We start from the raw sequence: 20,703 nt of genomic DNA, 5'->3' as shown, positions 1-20,703 counted from the left end.
TGTAATAAATGTGTCTATATTTTTAATATAACACCTGTCTGGAGTAATTTGTAAGCGTCCTTGCTTTGTTTGCTCATTGTGGGCTTTCAGTCACCCTCACCCCTCTTGAGACCTAGTCTTGACCGCTGCCATCGCTACCCTGATTGGTCTGGCTTGTCCAGAGTTTACCCTGTTCCAAGAAACTAGGCTGGCCTTCTGAACCTCTGCCCCTCCAGGACAGAGTTCAGAAATCCATCTTAACACCCTCTATCTATCAGGGGAAGAAACAGGGGGGACCAGATCACACGGTCTCAGAAGGTTTGAGGAGTTCAGTGTGTGTGGACCTCAGTGTAAGGGAGGAGCCATTCCTTGAAGAGGAATGTCTTGAGCTTCTTCCTGAACTGTAGAAGTGAGGAGGCAAGGCTGATGTTGACTAGGATTAGGTTCCAGCGTCTTGGAGCACAGACAGATAAGCCCTGTCTTCTGGTTCTTTCCTTCCTGCACCAGTGGGGTTCAAGTCTGCCCATGACCTTACTTCTGGTGGATCCCAGGCATCCAGAGTTGCTGGGTTTCTCAGCGGGGTAGCTTTGAGATTCCAGGGCAACAACCTTGGAGATGATGCAGCAGGATTTAAAGATGGTGCAGGCTTTCAGCAGGAGCGAGTGCAATTTGATGATGGTTAATGTGATGTGGTCGAATTTGCAGTCGTTTGAAGGGTTGTGCTGCAGCATGCAGGGCAAATTTCAAGGGTGCCAGAGTTGTCATGAGAAGGCCTTCCAAATGTCATTGCCGCCATCCAGGTGGGAGAGGAGCAAGGTTTGGACAGCAGATTTGATGTTGGTTTCTGGGAAAAAGGGCTTGAATATCCACAAGAGAGTACTTTGGTACCAGCTTGTTTGTGTTTCCCTTTCTATATACTGTTTGAAGGAGAGCAAATGCACTAGCTCCCGCTGCAAGCCCATATCATCTTCAAATCCTGCTGCTTCATCTAGGATGTCACCCAGAGATCTCCAAGCAACCTTACTGAGAAACTCAGCATCTCCGGAGGCCTGCAATCCGCCAGAAGTAAGGAAATGTGCAGCAAAAACAGTGGTATATCTCATGGGAATGCCTTCTCCAGGAAATGGTCGAATGTCATCTCTTTATGCAGCCTTTTCCAGGAAAGAGTGGAATGTCTCATGGGAATGCCTTCTCCTGACTCAGCCTTCTCCAGGAAATGGTGGAATGTGTTCTCCTGATGCAGTCTTCTCCAGGAAACGGTGGAATGTCTTCTCCTGGTGCAGTCTTCTTCAGGAAATGGTGGAATGTCTTCTCCTGATGCAGTCTTCTCCAGGAAACGGTGGAATGTCTTCTCTTGACGCAGCCTTCTCCAGGAACCATCTACTCTCTCTGTGTTGTTGTCGATGTACAATCTCCATCTTCATTCCTTGTGTTATGTGACATTTCCCATGTTTTCCATTTGGCTTTTTATGTTGCGGCACTTTTCCTAAGTTTTGTGTCATCTTGGCATTGGTTTTCCAGTTTGTGTCGATTAGCACTGAGTAATCCACTGCCATCTTTATAGAGCAGAGCTGCCCGTTTACCTGCTAATTCTGGTCTCCGCCCATGTCAAATCAACTGATATGCATGTGTTTGCCTTTCGGTGGCGCACAACATTAGAAAATGCAAAGCATCCTGATTTAAGACGTTATATTTGCACGCGTTACTAAATCTGATCATGGTGATTGGGTCACTGCCACATAGACTTTAGCCCAACAATAAGTGTGCATCATTTATATATCACCAGCAAAAGTACATGTTCTCCAAACGGATTCTGTAGACAGGCGTGATGAGACTCATCAATTGTTGAAAATCAATGATCCTGTAGGTCGCTGTTCCGATTCGCTTATCGCTTCATGCGCTTTGCACTCTGAAGTACACTGCACTGAGGATAGGCGCGTGCGGCTGGCTGCACTGAGGATAGGCGCGTGTGGCTGGCTGCACTGAGGATAGGCGCGTGTGGCTGGCTGCACTGAGGATAGGCGCGTGCGGCTGGCTGCACTGAGGATAGGCGCGTGCGGCTGGCTGCACTGAGGATAGGCGCGTGTGGCTGGCTGCACTGAGGATAGGCGCGTGTGGCTGGCTGCACTGAGGATAGGCGCGTGCGGCTGGCTGCACTGAGGATAGGCGCGTGTGGCTGGCTGCACTGAGGATAGGCGCGTGCGGCTGGCTGCACTGAGGATAGGCGCGTGCGGCTGGCTGCACTGAGGATAGGCGCGTGTGGCTGGCTGCACTGAGGATAGGCGCGTGTGGCTGGCTGCACTGAGGATAGGCGCGTGTGGCTGGCTGCACTGAGGATAGGCGCGTGCGGCTGGCTGCACTGAGGATAGGCGCGTGTGGCTGGCTGCACTGAGGATAGGCGCGTGCGGCTGGCTGCACTGAGGATAGGCGCGTGTGGCTGGCTGCACTGAGGATAGGCGCGTGTGGCTGGCTGACATTCCCTGGAAGAGACGTGGGGGGGGGCAAGAGTTGGTGTGCTGCTGCATATTGGGACCTTCGGTTCTCGCTCCCCACCTGTCGCCTCACACTGGCATGGTGCAGTTTGGTGTGGTGCATTGTGGTGCAAATACCTCAGACCCCATGTATTTTAGGGTCTTGAAACATGGTTTTTGAGGTCCCAGTCCTTAATTGACCACATTGAGGTTTTGCTGATTTCAGGAAACCATCTCATGTGTGAAGGTGCTGATTTCCGGCGAAAGGGGGGGGGGCTGTGCAACGATCATGGAGCCAGTAATGTTCAGAGGGTCCTAACAGGTAACTATCCAAAATGGGGAGCAGATTGGGGAAACGGTGTGGAATTGTACAAGGAACAACGCTTCGCCAAGCCACACATGTTGAGTTTTATTAGAATAGATATTCCTTTGGCCAATGTTCCAGTTTCATTCCTGTAAGTGGTTCAAGCTTCGCTATTAATTCATGATAAGACCATTACAATTCACCATGTACTATGCCCCTATAAACAGCACTACTAAAAGTCATTGCAATCGCTCTGGCGCTGCACTGCATGTGGTGCCACAGTTCTTGTCATTATTTATTTAACAACTTCTGTATTGCATATCTGGCTGAAATTGTCCAATTTGTTTAATTACATTATTTGGAAATAGAAAAGCAATGCATGACTCACAGCGATACCATCATAGAAGAGTGGTGTTTCCAATAAAGAGCTTCGAGTGGTGCGTCCACGGGGGAGAGGGGGGGGGGCACCAGTGACATGTACATACTCTTATCACGAGTGCACCCCCCTAGTGGGCCCCCTGCATAGGCAGTGGCAGCCATCGGCGCCCTGGGCACTAACCAGGACTGGCACGGGCTGAGGGTCATGCCCCACACACGCAGGCCTTTCAGCGCTCCCTCCATGCGAGATGAACCTACCTGCGAGAATTGCGCAAAGTCCTTATCCGCCAGCATCGGAATATGGCCCAGCAACTCGTGGCAGCAGTCTCTGGAAATCAAAACAGATACAGACGTTCAGAGCTCACGATCACTCGCCTCTGAGCATCGTACATTCATATTATCCATTTTGGGAGCAAGTTATTTTTGGGGATTTCACGGACTGTCGAGATGGTTTGGGAATTCACTGCGTGGGACTAAACGGGACCTTCCTCCTGTAGGATGCAGTCCCCTTGCTGACAATGTCACCTCCTGATCTTGTAAAGTTCAGAGTACACCCAAGTGTGCTTGCACATGGGGACATGCCCTATTGCCGCTGTAAATCCATGGGACCAGCAACACCCAGGTGTGCTTGCACATGGCGACACCCCTCTATTGCCGCTGTAAATCCATGGGACCAGCAACACCCGGGTGTGCTTGCACATCGCGACACCCCTCTATTGCCGCTGTAAATCCATGGGACAAGCAACATACAGGTGTGCTTGCACATGGCGACACCCCTCTATTGCCGCTGTAAATCCATGGGACCAGCAACACCCGGGTGTGCTTGCACATGGCGACACCCCTCTATTGCCCCTGTAAATCCATGGGACCAGCAACATACAGGTGGGCTTGCACATGGCGACACCCCTCTATTGCCGCTGTAAATCCATGGGACCAGCAACACCCAGATGTGCTTGCACAAGGCGACACGCCCTATTGCCGCTGTAAATCCATGGGACCAGCAACACCCAGGTGTGCTTGCACAAGGCGACACGCCTTTATTGCCACTGTAAATCCATGGGACCAGCAACACCCAGATGTGCTTGCACAAGGCGACACGCCTTTATTGCCACTGTAAATCCATGGGACCAGCAACACCCGGGTGTGCTAGCACATGGCGACACCCCTCTATTGCCGCTGTAAATCCATGGGACCAGCAACATACAGGTGTGCTTGCACAAGGCGACACGCCCTATTGCCGCTGTAAATCCATGGGACCAGCAACACCCGGGTGTGCTTGCACATGGAGACACCCCTCTATTGCCCCTGTAAATCCATGGGACCAGCAACATACAGGTGTGCTTGCACAAGGCAACACGCCCTATTGCCGCTGTAAATCCATGGGACCAGCAACACCCAGATGTGCTTGCACAAGGCGACACGCCTTTATTGCCACTGTAAATCCATGGGACCAGCAACACCCGGGTGTGCTTCTTCATGGCGACACCCCTCACCCCAGCAGTGTTGTGATATATAGTCTAACATTAACAATGAGACCAGAATACAGTCATCATTTGGAATATCCTGTTTTCGACAAACCTTTACAACAAAGCGTTCAATTTATGAATTTGAGATTGCATTGAAATCACACAGAGTAGAAATTGCAGACAGTGCATGCGTAGCAGTTATCAATTCATCAGGAAATGTATGCACGTCTTCCCACCCTACACCTGTTTTACCTGCACAGCAATGAGCACTTTTATTAGACTCATCAATTCAATCTTTCCTAGGGCACTATTACATTGTTGCACTATATTTACTGCATCTTTCGAAAAGAGCACGACTCACTTTCAGGGCATGTGTGGAAACATCGCCATTTTTGTATTTATTTATTTATTTATGTATGTATGTTCTTTATATAGCGGAATAGAGGAGTCCGGGCATAGGTGCGTCATCATGTCTCCTTTGTCGTTTTTGGATAAAAGAGGAATTTAATTGATAGTTTCGAAAAGAAGTCGAAAATCTTTCAAATAGTGAAACATGCCCATGTGTGCATCCTTCACTAGTGCCTGGCTAGGTTTGCACTTTATGAATACTCACATAGATAGATTAATGATTTTGAGAGCCCGCTGCTACTCCCCACAGGCATCCATCTTCACTGATAGCGATGTCTGTCCAAATCTAGCGCCCTGAAACTGCGTGCGCCAGCGACACCTGGCTTATTAAACAAACTCGACAGGTATAAATGGAGCCAAGCACTAGAGAAAGAATACACGTGCAGCTTCCGCTGCATTAGGCACCATATTGTAAGAAACCCACACCTAAGACACTCCTTTCAGAAAATTACCTGCTCCACCTTTTCTCTTTATTGTTTAGGGTGACCATTTTAATAAGTCTCCTTTTTTGGTTTTGCTGAATTTTTGTGAAAAGGGAGAGGAAGTAGGGGTGCTGAAGTGAGAATACCTGGTTGGCATAGCAAGGGGCAATTCCATGGCATGAAACTCCAAATCACTAAAATCTCTTTTTCCAAACTCCTCTCCCGTTCTACCCAATGAGGAGTTTCTTAACAATATTTGCTCCAATCAGCAGCTTTGTAAGAAGCACTTCAGTTGCTGTGCTTCCATTTCCCAGCTGGACGTGATTTCATACTGGGCTATTCTGGGCTATTTTCACGGGCACTTGGCCTGTTTTTGGCTACCTTTGAAGGCAGATCTGTTTGTCCTCCTGAGGCTGCCTTTGTACATACGCCCACCCCACACCTGCTCCCTCTATCCCCACCTCACTCTCTCTACCCCACCCCCACTCTCTCTACCCCCCCACCCCACTCTATCCCCAAGCCCCCCCACCCCCACCTCATTACATGTGCTGGTTGGGCTTTGTTTGGGCTACTTTTGAGAAGTCTGCCAGAGGATGCTTTGTTCTTCATGTTTTTTGCTGCCAAGCAACTAACCCCACCCACTCGCCCACCATTACCCACCCTCTCCCCCTCCCTCTCTACCTTCAACCACCCAAACCCACTCTCTCTAGCAGCACCCACAGTAAACCCACCTGCTCACCCCAACGCACCCACCCTACCCTCTACTCCCACCCACATTAAGCCCACTCTGTCTACTCCACCCACCATATCCCTACTCACTCTACACCCACCCACATTAAGCCCACTCTGTCTACCCCACCCACCATATCCCTACTCACTCTACACCCACCCACATTAAGCCCACTCTGTCTACCCCACCCACCATATCCCTACTCACTCTACACCCACCCACATTAAGCCCACTCTGTCTACCCCACCCACCATATCCCTACTCACTCTACACCCACCCACATTAATCCCACTCTGTCTACCCCACCCACCAAATCCCTACTCACTTTACTCCCACCCACATTAAGCCCACTCTGTCTACCCCACCCACCATATCCCTACTCACTCTACACCCACCCACATTAAGCCCACTCTGTCTACCCCACCCACCATATCCCTACTCTCTCTAGCACCACCCAGAGTAAACCCACCTGCTCACCCCAACGCACCCACCCTACCCTCTACTCCCACCCACATTAAGCCCACTCTGTCTACCCCACAAACCCACCATATCCCTACTCACTCTACTCCCACCCACATTAAGCCCACTCTGTCTACCCCACCCACCCACCATATCCCTACTCACTCTACTCCCACCCACATTAAGCCCACTCTGTCTACCCCACCCACCATATCCCTACTCACTCTACTCCCACCCACATTAAGCCCACTCTGTCTACCCCACCCACCATATCCCTACTCACTCTACTCCCACCCACATTAAGCCCACTCTGTCTACCCCACCCACCATATCCCTACTCACTCTACTCCCACCCATATTAAGCCCACTCTGTCTACCCCACCCACCCACCATATCCCTACTCACTCTACACCCACCCACATTAAGCCCACTCTGTCTACCCCACCCACCATATCCCTACTCACTCTACTCCCACCCACATTAAGCCCACTCTGTCTACCCCACCCACCATACCCCCATCATCTCTATCCACAACTTCGTCTACTCTCACCCACTCAATCCCCAAGATCTCTAAAGCAACCCACCTTACCCCAACCTGTCTACCAGCACCCACCCACCCTACCCCCTCTCTCTCAACCCCCACCTGCCCTACTGCCACTCTCTGCTCCCACCATCCCACCGAACCGCTCACTCTGTACCCCCTCAGACCCTAGCCCAGTCTCTCCACCCCATCCACCCACTCTACCTCTACTCTTTCTACACCCTCCCACCCACCATAACTCCACTCTCTCTGCCCCCACCCCACCCACCCTATAAAAAAGAACTCAAAGAAGCACCATCTAACAAATGCATTTGGATACCAATGGTCACTCATTTCACACTGGGTGAAAGTCCACCACCATTGCACCCTCCTATTATGTACTTTGCACACATCTCATGGTGGTTAAATAACAGGGCATTGGCATTCTGGAGAGTTCGTGTGTGTTCATCACCACTAACAAACTGTAATTAACGCGTTCCAACTAGACCCACCTTGCCAGATGCAATATTTTATCATATATTTTTTCAGTTTAGTTCTCTCTTTTTTTTTCTCAAAACTCGTTCTTATCACATGGGACGGACAATAATAAATTATCAGATACAAATATATTATTGGATTTTGTGGATTTGATGCATGGATACCGATAATGGTTGGTCCTGTTGTTTCTTGACATGTCTCCCTGATTGTTGACACTCCACTGATGTTTACATTTTGCTTTCCAATTTCATTTGTTGACATGATGGATTGATAATTAATCAACACAATCTTGTATATATGTAAACAAAGCCTTGAAAAAGACTTTCAAGGTCGAAACATGTGTTGGTTTAGTTAGGATAATATATGGAATTGTAAACATTGATTACATTGTGTATACATAGGAACTCTGAAGGGCTCAGAGCAGTGTATCAGGTGTTCACACATTTCTTCTATCGTTTTAATAAGAGGTCAGGGCAATCCCTCTTGAACACAGCTGTATGCAGCGCCCCATTAGTCATACATTCTAGAAGGATATTAAGTATAATAATTAACCCAATTCCACCCAAGCGCGCAATACATTTGGTTTGCCATCCAGTTGTTTATTGCCCAAACCGGGTAGGCAAGGGTTTGCAGGGCCTGGGGGTGCGGGGAGGTCTCACAGACATGGACAGGACTTAAAATGATCTAGGGCATGGCCAAAGACATGGGTAAGACATGGATTGAGCACAAAGGGTATCTCCATGCGGTGTATCGCTGGTGACACACCAACAATGTCACCTATAGTGCATAATACTCTCTACTAGAACTGTGCTACAGTACGCAGCGCGACACTGCCGCGCAGCCGCAAATTGAATTGGAAAGGAAGATTCTCCCGACATAATGCTTATCTATGGTGTTCTTAGAGGAAGAGCTTGAGAAGGTAAACTTTAGTATAACACCAGAACTTCCCAGACAGAGCTCTTTTAAAACAATATTCTTCAAGTTTATAGAGATAGAACTACAGCCCATCGAGCTGGAGTCCTAAGCCCCTAAACTAATAATCCTGTAATCCCCCCAGCCCCTCAGCCACCCCCTCAGCCCCCACCGTGGACGTCGCTAGTTAAGATTCAGAAGGAATGCATGACTTCCAACAAGATCACTTTGAGACACTGGAAAGAATCGAGGTCTTTGGCTTGACATTATATCATCCTTTCAGAAGAAGGAGGTAGAGGAACACAGCCCTCTTTTACCCTCAGAGGTTGACGACAAAGGGAGGCAGGAATTGCCGGTTCAGGAAATCAAACATATCGGGGTGCACTGGGGTGAATGAATAACGCTCGGAGGCGTGGATACCCCGGAAGCACAAGAGGATCCAGAAGTCATTATGATCGCATCGCAAAAGGATTCCCCTCGCTAGCAGTGATGCCAATAAGAGAGGGGAGCACAGGCAGAAGGCAGAATGCACCCCAGAGAAAAGGGGAATGAAGAAGCGTCAAGAGGACAAAGAAAGCGCCAAAATCTGGTAAACACGGCACGGGCAGCCCGGGGCAGCGCCGCCTCTCAAGAGCAAAGCACGATCAGTGGGAAAGCCAACACAGGTGCACCAGACAGCACCACTAACTCCAAAGCATCGGACCATGGTATGGAAGTAGACAGGAGAGCACATCAAGCCCCCTCGCAGAGCACCAATCAGAGGGAGGGCACGCCCCTTATTTGGGGGAGGGCTCTTCCGCGTGCCAACTTCAGAGTGTACCTGCTTCTGTGTTCCTCTCTGTGTGCTCATGGGGTCAGGGAAAGGAGGACACTGGTAACCAGCTGCTACACATGGCAGTAGCTGTGGGCAGCCAGCAAGACTGACCAGGCCATCTGGCAGCACCCAGTAGACATGACACCGTGTGGCCTTGCCATAGAAGCTGCAAGCCATAGCACTACATGGGACCAGCATCGGGGGGCTGGTAAACCTAGCCCTCATGTGAATGGCGTTTGCGTGACGTTCTTGGGTCTTTCAACATGATAAGGAACCAGGGAAGCTGGTGCCTGAAGCGGTATGGATTTCTGTATGGCCTAGCCGCACAATCCCTCGTCTTGTGTCCAGCCACTGAGGGGATATCACCGAGCCTAGCGCCTGTGGACGGGACTACGATTCCCAAGAGACTCTGCAAAGTGAGATGTAGTGTAAGCGGGCAGTATTTCTGTGAGTCATATAGAGCCACGTTAATCCCTCGCCCGGTGTCCAGCTGCAGAGGGGATATCACCGGGCCTAGCGCATGTGGATGGGACTACGATTCCCAGGAGCCTCTACAAACTGAGATGCAGTGTAAACGGGTAGTGTGTCTGAGTCATATAGAGCCACGTAGATCCCTCACCCTGTATCCAGCTGCAGAGGGGATATCACCGGGCCTAGCGCCTGTGGACAGGACTACGATTCCCAAGAGCCTCTGCAAACTGAGATGCAGTGTAAGCAGGTAGTGTGTTTGTGAGTCATATAGAGCCACGTAGATCCCTCACCCTGTGACATAGATTAGCCAAGAATCAGGCCGCTGGGTGGAAAGTAAATAAATGTATTAATGAATAGGAACATTCATATTTACACAACATCACACGATACGCCACGTTCTGTGCGGCACCAAAACAAAGCTTCAGTACCAAGAACTCACTTTTTGAGAATAGACATTAAGAAAAGATGTAAGATTACACCACATGTGTATGGGTGTCATGTAAATAAAATACAGGTCAATTAAACAGTTCAATACTCCTATCACACACAATAAATCCCTTAATGCCAACACTGATGTGACACCTTAAAACATGACAAGATCATGGGCTTGGCAATCCTTTGCACATGGTTTAACTTAAACCACATATAGCACTTTGCAAGGGTAAAAGACGTTTTGACATGTGCAGCACTCTTAATTGTATCTGCCTGCGTGCTTGGTAATGCATCACAGTATTGGAGCACAATAGACTTTTAATACCAAACACATTTTCCCAAATCAGTTGCATCTTCTGTTGTTTGAATATATTTCAATCTTGTTCTGCACTTTTAGGCCTCAGTCAGTCAAATGCAGTTTCCTTTTTCTTGGGTTTAAGCTACCCTACAGAGTGGGGACCTAACGATTGGGAAGGTGGGCAAATGGGGAAGAGGGTCCCGAAAGCAACCAATGGAGGAAATAGGAGGAGGGGTGCCGGCTGCCTACTCTCCGGTCAGGTGGTGGGTGGAGGGCGTGTGCAGCCGTTCATTGAAGAGGAGGGGTATGTAGATGCAAGGGGGTGAGTCTGGTATTGACTAGGAGGAGGTTCCAGACTTCGGGGGTATAGACAGAGGAAGTGTGTCTTCTGGTTCTTTTATTACACGGCCACGGTAGTGGCCGTGTAATTATGGTTAAGTTGCTGTTTCCATAAGAAGAGCACTTTCTGGGCGGCCTATAACTCCGCTCCCCCTGGACGAATCCTCACCAAACTTTGCAATAAATGTACATGGCCCACCCTGAATTGTTTTGCAAAGTGTTGTGTTTGGTCCAGGGGGGCAAAGTTATAGGGGGGGTCCCAAAACATATTTTTTTCCCACAGACTGAATGGGGGAAAACTTGGCGCACGGCTACGGGCCAAACCGCTGGACGTATTTGCACCAAATTTGAGGCAGTGGCATGGGGTTTGAGCGTGAAAGCGTGCTTTTGCAAATTTTGTGACAATCCATCCAGTGGTTCCCTTCAAAACGATCAAAAAGTATGTCTCTAAAAATTAGTGATATCTATGTCCGCTCCGCGGTCACACTTCCCTGTTCGCTCCGCGGAGAAGATTGCAATTGGCTATTCCATGGCGTGCTGCCCGCAACCATGTTGCGCTTTCACCGATTGGTTGTGGCACATCGTGAAGTGCGTAGTAATCTTTCGATACGTCCGCCATGTTTACTTCGTTTTCTGTTGAACGCGAACATCGGCGCTAACATACCTAAACGAAGAAGGCACCAATGCACTTATAACACTTGTGGAACACTGTTTCGAAAGGTGAGCGTTAATGAGACGTGGTAGTAGAAAGTCAAACATTGAAGTATTCTTGTTAGCACTGTCATACAGTACATTGGGACTTGCTACTCATTGTACGAAATGAACTTACTGTGTCCATTTTACAACCCATAACCAACATTACTGCGGTCAGACTGGTGGGAACCTGAGGCAGCCACCTGCTCCATTTTGTACACACAGCCCTTCTGCATGTGTACACCAGTAGCAGTTCCCATAAATAGACACTGATATGTTGCTGTAAAATGAGAATGTATTTACATTCGGAGTGAAGGCCACTGCATTTTCTCTTTTCAACACGAGCTCAGTACAGCCGCATATTTGTCGACACCCATAAGGGTACCTTGTTTTTTAACCTTGAGCTACAGGGAAAGAGTAGAAAGAATGTAGGGAGTAACAGTTTGAAAAACATATTGTTTGATAAGGTTATGCTTCAAAAACCTTTGCACCAACAGTGAGAAATTAGTTCCCGAACAGGCAGTCTTCTACATACACTAGTGTCTGACTACAGCGAACGCAATGGAGGCGCTCCATATCATGTAAGTGTATTTTTGCCATCTATATTCCGAATTGACGTTATGTTTTAGTTTGTAAAAAAATAAATATTTTCCCTAATGTTTTACAAGTTTTATGTGCTGTTGCAATTTTTTTCATATTATGGACATTGCACATTGTCACTGTTTGTAGGGTGCTACTGCATTTCCCCAAATTAAAATAATATTTAATAAGAAAGGTATGTGTTAGAATCTTTTTTTGTGCACAGGTTGTGCAGTGATACACGTTTTATTTCCCCTTCCACCGCGCAGCTAGTTCCAAAGAAAAATTGTATTATTAATAACGATGTTTCAGCTTTCTGTGCCGTTCGATTTATTTTTCCAATTATGGATATTGCTCATTGTCGCCGTCCCTAGGGTCCCACTACATTTCCTCCTATTGAATTTATTTCTTACTGAAAATGTTATGTAGTACAACTGTGGTTTATCGAAAGGTTCCGTATTCATACATCTTTTAATTCCCATTTCCTCCTCAGGTACGTTTTTCCCTATTGTGATTGTCACGGATTACAGATGCCAAGTGATGGGTTCTGTAACCGTCAAATGCAACTGTTAATAACCGGCTGTCTGAGCATCATAATTCGGTTGGATGATCGTGTTGGCCCTCTGTGTCCTTACGCTGCTGTCGCTATAAGAACTAACATTCCATCCTTTCTGGCGCTGTAGATCACAGCGGTTGACATCGTCTTGCACATCAATGTGGGAGGGAAACGACAATGTGGCGGCAACCCTTACTTTGTGTGTGTGGAAAAAAACAACGTGACCTTTAACATTGTCATTGTCGACCAAAGAGACAAACTTAATACTTCTATGGAAAAGTTAATAGTGCCATCTTTTCGCACAGTTTATTGTGAAACAAAACTACTTTACTTAATGTTCTGGGTGTTAGTGTTAGCAGTGCACAGTGGCGATGGCAAGTAAGGGGGCTCAGTCTGCCATAACTGGCGAATTTCAGGGGTTTTTCATTTTTAATTTGAACCACAATGGGGAGGGCGAAAATATTTTTTTTGTGAAGTGCACACAGGTTTTTCGTAGGGCAACTTAACCATAACGTCCCTTCAACAAAGTTTTTTTGTAGTGAATATATATATATATATATATATATATATATATATATATATATATATATATATATATATATATATATGCACCTGCAGAGAAACCCTCAGTAGAACTGCAATGAAGGCTAACGTGGGGATGAGGTTGTCAGTGGTGCACCTCCTTTACGGGGGTGACACATCATCTGCCAGAGGGAACCCCAAGGGATGGTGACCCTGTGGAAGAAGGCCTTATGATATCTGGGCTGGTCCCAAAGGCTGGATTAGCCACATGTGCTTGTGTGTTTGCAACAGAGGCGGGGCAATCCGGAGAAACTTGAAAAGAATTAGGACCTGTAAAATACACAATTTTACAAAAGCCAATGCAACTTCTGAATGTGCAGGACCTTCACGTGAATGGGTTGATTAGCTTACTAGGGGGGTCCTTCACTGCAGCACAATATCATGCAAGAGTCCCTGCTATAAAGGTCCTCCGGCCATTATACAGAATGTTTGGGACAGCACGGCCACTAAGGACCTGCTCACTGCTGTTCCCCACCAAGAAACCTAGCCAGCAGGCACATAATATGCATGGGTTATAATATGGGGTAGAAGAACCCTCTTTTTTGTTTATGGGGAGCCTGTGTCATAAGGGTTTATACAAAATAGATATAGAAAGGAACCAGTTTACCCCTCCCTTTTGACATTTACATGTATGCTGTACACCACATTCAACAGATTGCCTAATTAATCTGTATTTCACATTGTTGATAGTGCTTACATAATATGCAGGGCAATCGTCTGATTACAAGATTAAACCCGTAAACAACAGACGTTCACACCAAGACTTAATGGCTGGTTAAATATCACTCTCGGACGCTACTCCAAATGGTGAACCGCTCCTTCTGTAACGCACCCACTTACACGCAGGCGCATGTTCTCAAATGTCGAAATTCTACAGAGTACATTGGTGAACTTTGATGCACGGAAGTATAAACCTCAGATTTAATCTCATATGAACCTAAACATGATTTGTTATGAAATGGAAGTAAAGATATTTACTGTCAAAAAATTACCAGTTTGTGAGATTTTTCTAAAGGATTAGGTCTAAATTCCTGAACTGCATTAAAAATTAAGGAACCATTTTCAGATCTCCCATTGGACACCCTGTTTGACATTTATAGAGGTTTATCGTTTTGTTGATATCAATCTATACATAATATCATGATGCTCTGTCCTCTTGCTGTGGCATTTCAACATCTACCTTACCCCTCTGGCCCACTTGATCTCCTCCTTCTCTCCTCACTTCCAGTGTTATGCAGACGACACACTGCTCTCCTTCAAGCTTCTGAACTTTAAGGTCCTTTTTCGGTTAACGTGTCATGCAGTGGATGTGAGGCAAAGTAACTCTTACACCAAATAATCAAACCAACTCAGGAAGATGGCAAAGGTTTCTGTTTTAATATCAATTGTCTAAAACAGGGAGTTATAATGGCCATCAACGGACTTTGCACGAGCTCTCAGCGCATCATATAAAAAATTACATTTATATAGTACAAATTCATCATATGTGATGTCATACTACGTTGCAAATAAGAGAAACCGACGAGGAGTTGTGATCAGTTCAAGGGGAACATCTAAGTATTCTTTCTCTAAGGGGTTGGGTTGTGATTGGTTCTCGACTGTCAGGTGCACATCTCATGCCCACCCCTAGTAAGTCATCTTCAACATTTATTAAGTACACAATATATCACTGGCTCTCAAACTATAAGGCCCATTGTTATACAGCCCTCTACAACTTGTTGGCACGCTTGTGCCCTTCTCGAACATTCGGCTCACAAGCAGCAGGTAAGCTCATGCCCTCCCTCCAAGGTGAAGGCCTCATGTGCGCACAAAGTCGCGAAGGCCCAGATTCACCCAGCTAAGGCCTCGATTGAAGGAGTCGTGGCGGCCCCAGTGGGGATGACCTCTGGGCCTAGAGTTTCCCTGCCACCGCAGAGGGAATCCTCTTTTCAACCTATCGATAAGACCCGTGTTAAACCCCAGGTGGAGAAAAGGTGGGGGAGGTTGTGGCCATTACGGACACAGATATCTCCTCTGAAGAGGAGCTGGCTGGCATCGCAAAGATCCTGAACAAGAAGTTTGAGTAGGCCCGGTCCCACGGGAGGGATCCCGACGAGGCGGACAAGGAAAGCGACGGCAGTGCCAACGAGGAACCGCAGGCCGTGGAGGGAACGGAGGATCCTACTCCCCAACCGTTGCTCCCGTCGCAACCGGTGGCTATGCCACAAGACAACTCAGGAGCGATCTTGGTGGCTATTCAGGCCTTGTATACGGAGATAAGGAGAAGGTTGCCCTTACCCCCAGCGGAAGATCCAGCGGAGCCTGGACCGTCAGGAAGCCCACCAAGCAAGTGGAGGAAAACTCATCCCCCTCCTCCTTTCCAGGAATCACAATCTTCACCTCCTTCCCCTCCTCTGAGAGATGTGATGGGTACGGAGACGGCGACGACGGGAACGGATGACAACGGGGGTGATGACGGAATAGATCTTCCATCACCACCCGCTCAGGCCTCCCCTCCCGACGAAGTTGGCTCCTTCCACGCCATGATCGCCAGGGCATATGAGCTCTTCCAGCTCTGCCCCGATGCAATGCTCACCTGGTATCCACGGGGACATCACTCAGCCTGTTCTGACCTCTTAAGACCTCGAACCCTTCCCTGGAGGCTATTCGACTGGATTCTGGGCCTGAAACACAGGATTGGCAGAGTTTAACTCCCTATTGTCTCTGTGTGCTTGAACCCCTTCTTCCCCGGGGTCCAACTCTTACCTTTGATCCACAGCTCAGATTGTTTTCTTGGATAGTATGCTCTCCGTCCTGCTTTCAGCGCAGGGGCGCGTTGATTGATGCAGGCTCGTTGCTGCCTAGTTACTTCACTGGCAAGAGTCCGACAGGTAAGTATAATGAGTCCTTTGAACAGTTCTTTAACTTCGTTCCTTTCCTTCCTTAGATGATGGCCGGCGTCCGGGGATGGCGGCGTGCTGCTGAGATGAGTAGCGCTGAAGGTGAGTGAGAGCGCGATGCGTGATCCACCCCTTTCGTATTTGCATTGAACTGAGTTCTTTTTCTGTGTAGGCGGAGGACCAAGGTGCTGTTAGCACCTTGGTCCATGCTGGTAAAATACCGGCACCGCCTTGGAGGAAAGGGGAATTACCGCCCTATTCCAAGGTTGGCGGGGCGGTAATTCCCCCTTCCCTCATTGCCCTTCTCCATTCCCATTTTTGCCCCATAGGGCTCTATGAGAATGGAGAAGGCGCTAATTACGGTGCCGCAAATTGCGGTACCATAATTGGGACCAGGGTGCTAATGCTAAACAGCAGGCGTTAAAGTACCAACCCGCAAAGGGACCTCGTAGTAAGGCGGTAAGAGTTTACCAGTACCGGTGCCCTTACCGGTACGGGTAAACCCTTACCGCACTACGTGTAATGAGGCCCTGTGTCTTTTAGGTGCCGTGACGTTTTCAGCGTGGATGCCAGTTATGAAGAGCAAATACGGGGGGTAAGCTTGGTATGCAGCGCCTCTAGATGTTTCCACGCTAACCTGGAGTGTCTTTTCCCTCTTGCAGATGGATGAGAAGTTCCAGAGACAGAGTTCCCCCAGAGCGGCTGGGATTCAGGTAAGCGTTTGAAGCTCGTACAGTATTTAAAAATAAGCGAGGATTTGCAGAATGCTTACTAATGCCTTTTTTCTGTTCTTTTCCCTTTTCCTTAGGAAGCGGCGTGACGGGATGGGAATGACACCGCCGAAGATGCCCGCAGAACAGAAGGAGCGATGAATGATGGGCAGAAGCGCCGCAAGGTAAGGCTGTTCCTAACGGTGTTCTTGTTCTTGCAGGAGCTGAGCACAGAAGAAAGATGCAGGCCTACTGGAGACCGATCCGAACACGGTGAGTGTCACGCTGCAGGTGCAGAAAACGCAAAGCATGTTTCTCAGCCTGGGTGTGGCTTAAATAGTCTCTGGGTATCCCAGGTGTCTCTGGGCTGAACCACACACAAAAAACTAGACCGCACATGCAGTTCTGGGAACCGAAATATGTGGGGGCATCCATCTTGTCCCCATCAATGCACTACAAGTCCAATCCCCAATGTTATCCTATGGGAGATAGTGAGTATGGTGCCACAAGCGCCACGTTTGACTCCAAGTGGGTCTTTGGAGGGATTTAGAGGCCCTTGAGGGCCATGTAGGTGATCGTGGCCTGGCTCCAGCCTGACATCTTGGAGGGCTGGGGACAAGAGGGGCAGGAATCATGACAGCACTCGCCCCCAAGGCCTCTCTCAAGGTGGCTCTTTTGTCTGGTCCTGGTTTGGTTGGATGGTTTTGATGAAATCGTCTAAGCAAGCGAGGTGCACGGATGTACTCACAAGGCTCCATGTCCTGTTTTGTGGACCATACTCCTTCCAGTCTACTAAGTAGTATAATTTGGATCTGACGTACTTTGAATCTAGGATGTCCTTGACTTCGAATTCTAGCTCCCCGTCGACTATTACTGGCTGCGGTGGCGTTGCTACCCGGGTCCCAGGTTGAACAGGTTTAAGGAGAGACACGTGGAACACAGGATGAATCTGCATGTTTGACGGAAAAGCTAGTCTGACCGCCACAGGATTTATCACAGAGGTGACGGTGAATGGACCCAGGTATCTTGGACGGAAAGTTTGGGCTCCTTTAATGGACACATGTTTAGATGTCAGCCAGACTTTGTCTCCCACTTGGTAGTTGGGGGCCTTTGCTCGGTGTTGATCAGCAAATTTCTTTTGGTGATTCTTAGCATGAAGAAGGTGTTCAGCTGCCCTTTTAAAGGTTTGAGAAATGGCCGTGTGCAAGGTTTTGACTGCTGGCATTTCCAGGATTGTAGGAACGTCCAACTCAGAAGTACGTGGGTGCCTGCCATACATGGTATAAAAGGGTGTCTGCCCAGTGCTGGTGTGTAGGGAATGATTATAAGCATATTCAGCTATCCTTAATGGGTTGTAGCAGCTTCCTTCAGCTTGGTGTAACATGCAACGCAGATACTGCTTGAGCGTCTGATTTGTTCTCTCAGTTTGACCATCCGTTTGGGATGGTGACTGGTGGATAGTCTGATGTCGATCTGGGCCATAGAGCAGCATTTTCTCCAGAAGTTAGATACGAATTGAGTATCTCTGTCTGAGACCAAAACTGAAGGAAACCCATGGAGCCGTATGATGCCTTCAAGAAATACCTTTGCCAGAGTGGAAGCATTTGGGAGCCCCTTAAGAGGAATGAAATGTGCCATTTTTGAAAATAGGTCAATGACCACAAGAATAGTGTTAAACCCTTGACTGGGTGGTAAGTCAGTAATAAAATCGAGGGACAACGTGTGCCAGGGTGCTGGTGGGATGTCCAATGGTTGTAATGGCCCAACCGGTTTCTGCTTGGATGACTTGTTTTGAGCACACACTCCACAAGATAGGATGAATTGGATAATGTCTTTACACCACGTGGGCCACCAATAATTTCGTTTTACCTTGGCTAAGGTTTTAGCAATTCCGGGGTGGCCCTCGATCAAGGAATCATGATAACCGGACATGACTTGTTCTCGTAGTTCTTGGTTTGGTAAGAATAAACGATTCCTGAAGTAGGGCAAATTATCTTTTATCATGTAATGTTCTCCTTGTGCACTCAACGCTTGTAATTGCACCAGACGCATGAGGTTATGGATATCTTCATGAAATTCTTTCTGAGTTATGGTTGCTGTGATTCCTAGGAGCTTGTCACTCGGGATGATTGCTATTGGGTCAGGGGTCTGATACCCTTGCTTTTCCACCCCCGTACGGGAAAGGGCATCGGCCTTCCTGTTTTTCACCCCTGGTCAAAATGTAATCACGTAGTCATATTCAGCAAAAAAAAAAGAGCCCAACGTAGTTGTCGTGAGGATTGGGCCTTTGCAGTTTTTAGGTACTGGAGGTTCCGGTGGTCAGTTATTACGGTGATTGTGTGTCTGGCGCCCAAGAGGTAGTGCCGCCATGCCTTAAAGGCTGACTTAATGGCCAGGAGTTCTTTGTCTGTGATAGCGTAATTGAGTTCAGGGGGTGTGAATTTACGTGACCAGAAGGCAACAGGGTGTAACTGGCCCGTTTCGGGGTCCTTTTGTTAGAGGACGGCTCCCATAGCCATGCTTGAGGCATCCGTTTCCACCAGGTATGGGAGATCAAGGCGAGGGTGGCGTAAGATTGTGGGAGATGTGAATCTTGCTTTGAGTTCCTGGAAAGCCTCCTTGGCTTCTGTTGTCCACTGGAACTTTTTGTTGCTTTTCCTTAGTAATGACGTGATGGGATGCACGATTTGCGAAAATCCTGGGATGAACCGGCGGTAGAAGTTTGCAAAACCCAGCATACTTTGAACCCCATTGAATGAATTTTGGGATGGCCAGTTCAGGATAGCATCTACCTTGTGTACATCCATTCGGATTCCATTCGGGCTGAGAATAAAGCCCAGGAATTCCACCTCAGAGACGTGGAATGAGCACTTTTCGAGCTTGGCATAGAGCTGCTGTTGACAGAGTTTCTCCAATATGGATCGGACGTGTTTAACGTGGTCCTGCTTTGATGCGGAATATACTAGGATATCGTCAATGTACACTAGAGCACAGACATCAATCAATTCCCGTAGGACATCGTTCATGAAGTATTGAAATGCAGCAGGCTCGTTGCAAAGGCCAAAGGTCATTACTTGATATTCATACAAGCCGTATTTGGTGCGAAAAGCGGTTTTCCATTCGTCCCACTGTTTTAACCGAACAAGGTTATATGCCCCCTCAGGTCTAGTTTTGTGTAGATTTGGGCATCTTTGACTTGATCAAGCAATTCAGGATCAGAGGCAGGGGGTAGCGATTTTTTACGGTAATCTGGTTCAGTGCGTGATAGTCAATGCTTGTTCTCAAGTCCCCCTCCTTTTTCAGTACGAAGAATAGAGGACTGGCTGCTGGAGACTTTGAGGGACGGATGAACCCGTTGGCCAGGTATTGGTCATGATAGGCCTTCAGGTGCTGGTTTTCTGGTTCCGTGAGTGCGTAAATTCACCCATAAGGGATTTGTGCGCCGGGTATGAGGTCGATTTAGCAATCGTATGGTCTATGCGGTGGTAGGGTATTAGCCTGTTCTTTCTGAAAGACATCTTGAAAGTCCTGGTATTCACTTGGCAGGGTGCCGATTGCCACAGTCGCAAGCGTGGATGTTCTGGTGTCTATTGGTTGTTTCTCTTGGCGATAACATGTGTGGGCGCTAGTCTCGGGAAAGGCCAATTCTTTTGCTCGCCAATCGATTCGAGGATTGTGAGCTACCAACCATGGCATTCCCAAAATCAACCGGAACTGTGGTGCCTTAATGAGGTCGAAAACAATAGATTCTTGGTGTCCATCCTGGCACAGAAGGGTTAAAGCTGCAGTGCATTGGGAGACTG

The 20,703-nt window shown here is 48.0% G+C and overlaps 1 protein-coding gene across 1 annotated transcript in view; it reads right to left on the bottom strand.

Annotated features, from left to right (window-relative positions):
* The window catches only part of LOC138514765 (tyrosine 3-monooxygenase-like), a 456,844-nt gene that overhangs the window by 135,612 nt on the left and 300,529 nt on the right, over positions 1–20,703 (bottom strand). The window contains exon 8 of the mRNA XM_069630145.1: positions 3,391–3,460. Within this exon, the coding sequence (XP_069486246.1) occupies positions 3,391–3,460 (70 nt within the window). The remainder of the gene's footprint in view (positions 1–3,390; positions 3,461–20,703) is intronic.

Source organism: Ambystoma mexicanum, chromosome 12, assembly GCF_040938575.1.
Source record: "Ambystoma mexicanum isolate Mex_15411 chromosome 12, UKY_AmexF1_1, whole genome shotgun sequence".
Taxonomy (NCBI): Eukaryota; Metazoa; Chordata; class Amphibia; order Caudata; family Ambystomatidae; genus Ambystoma; species Ambystoma mexicanum.
This window is presented reverse-complemented; position numbering and strand designations above follow the sequence as displayed.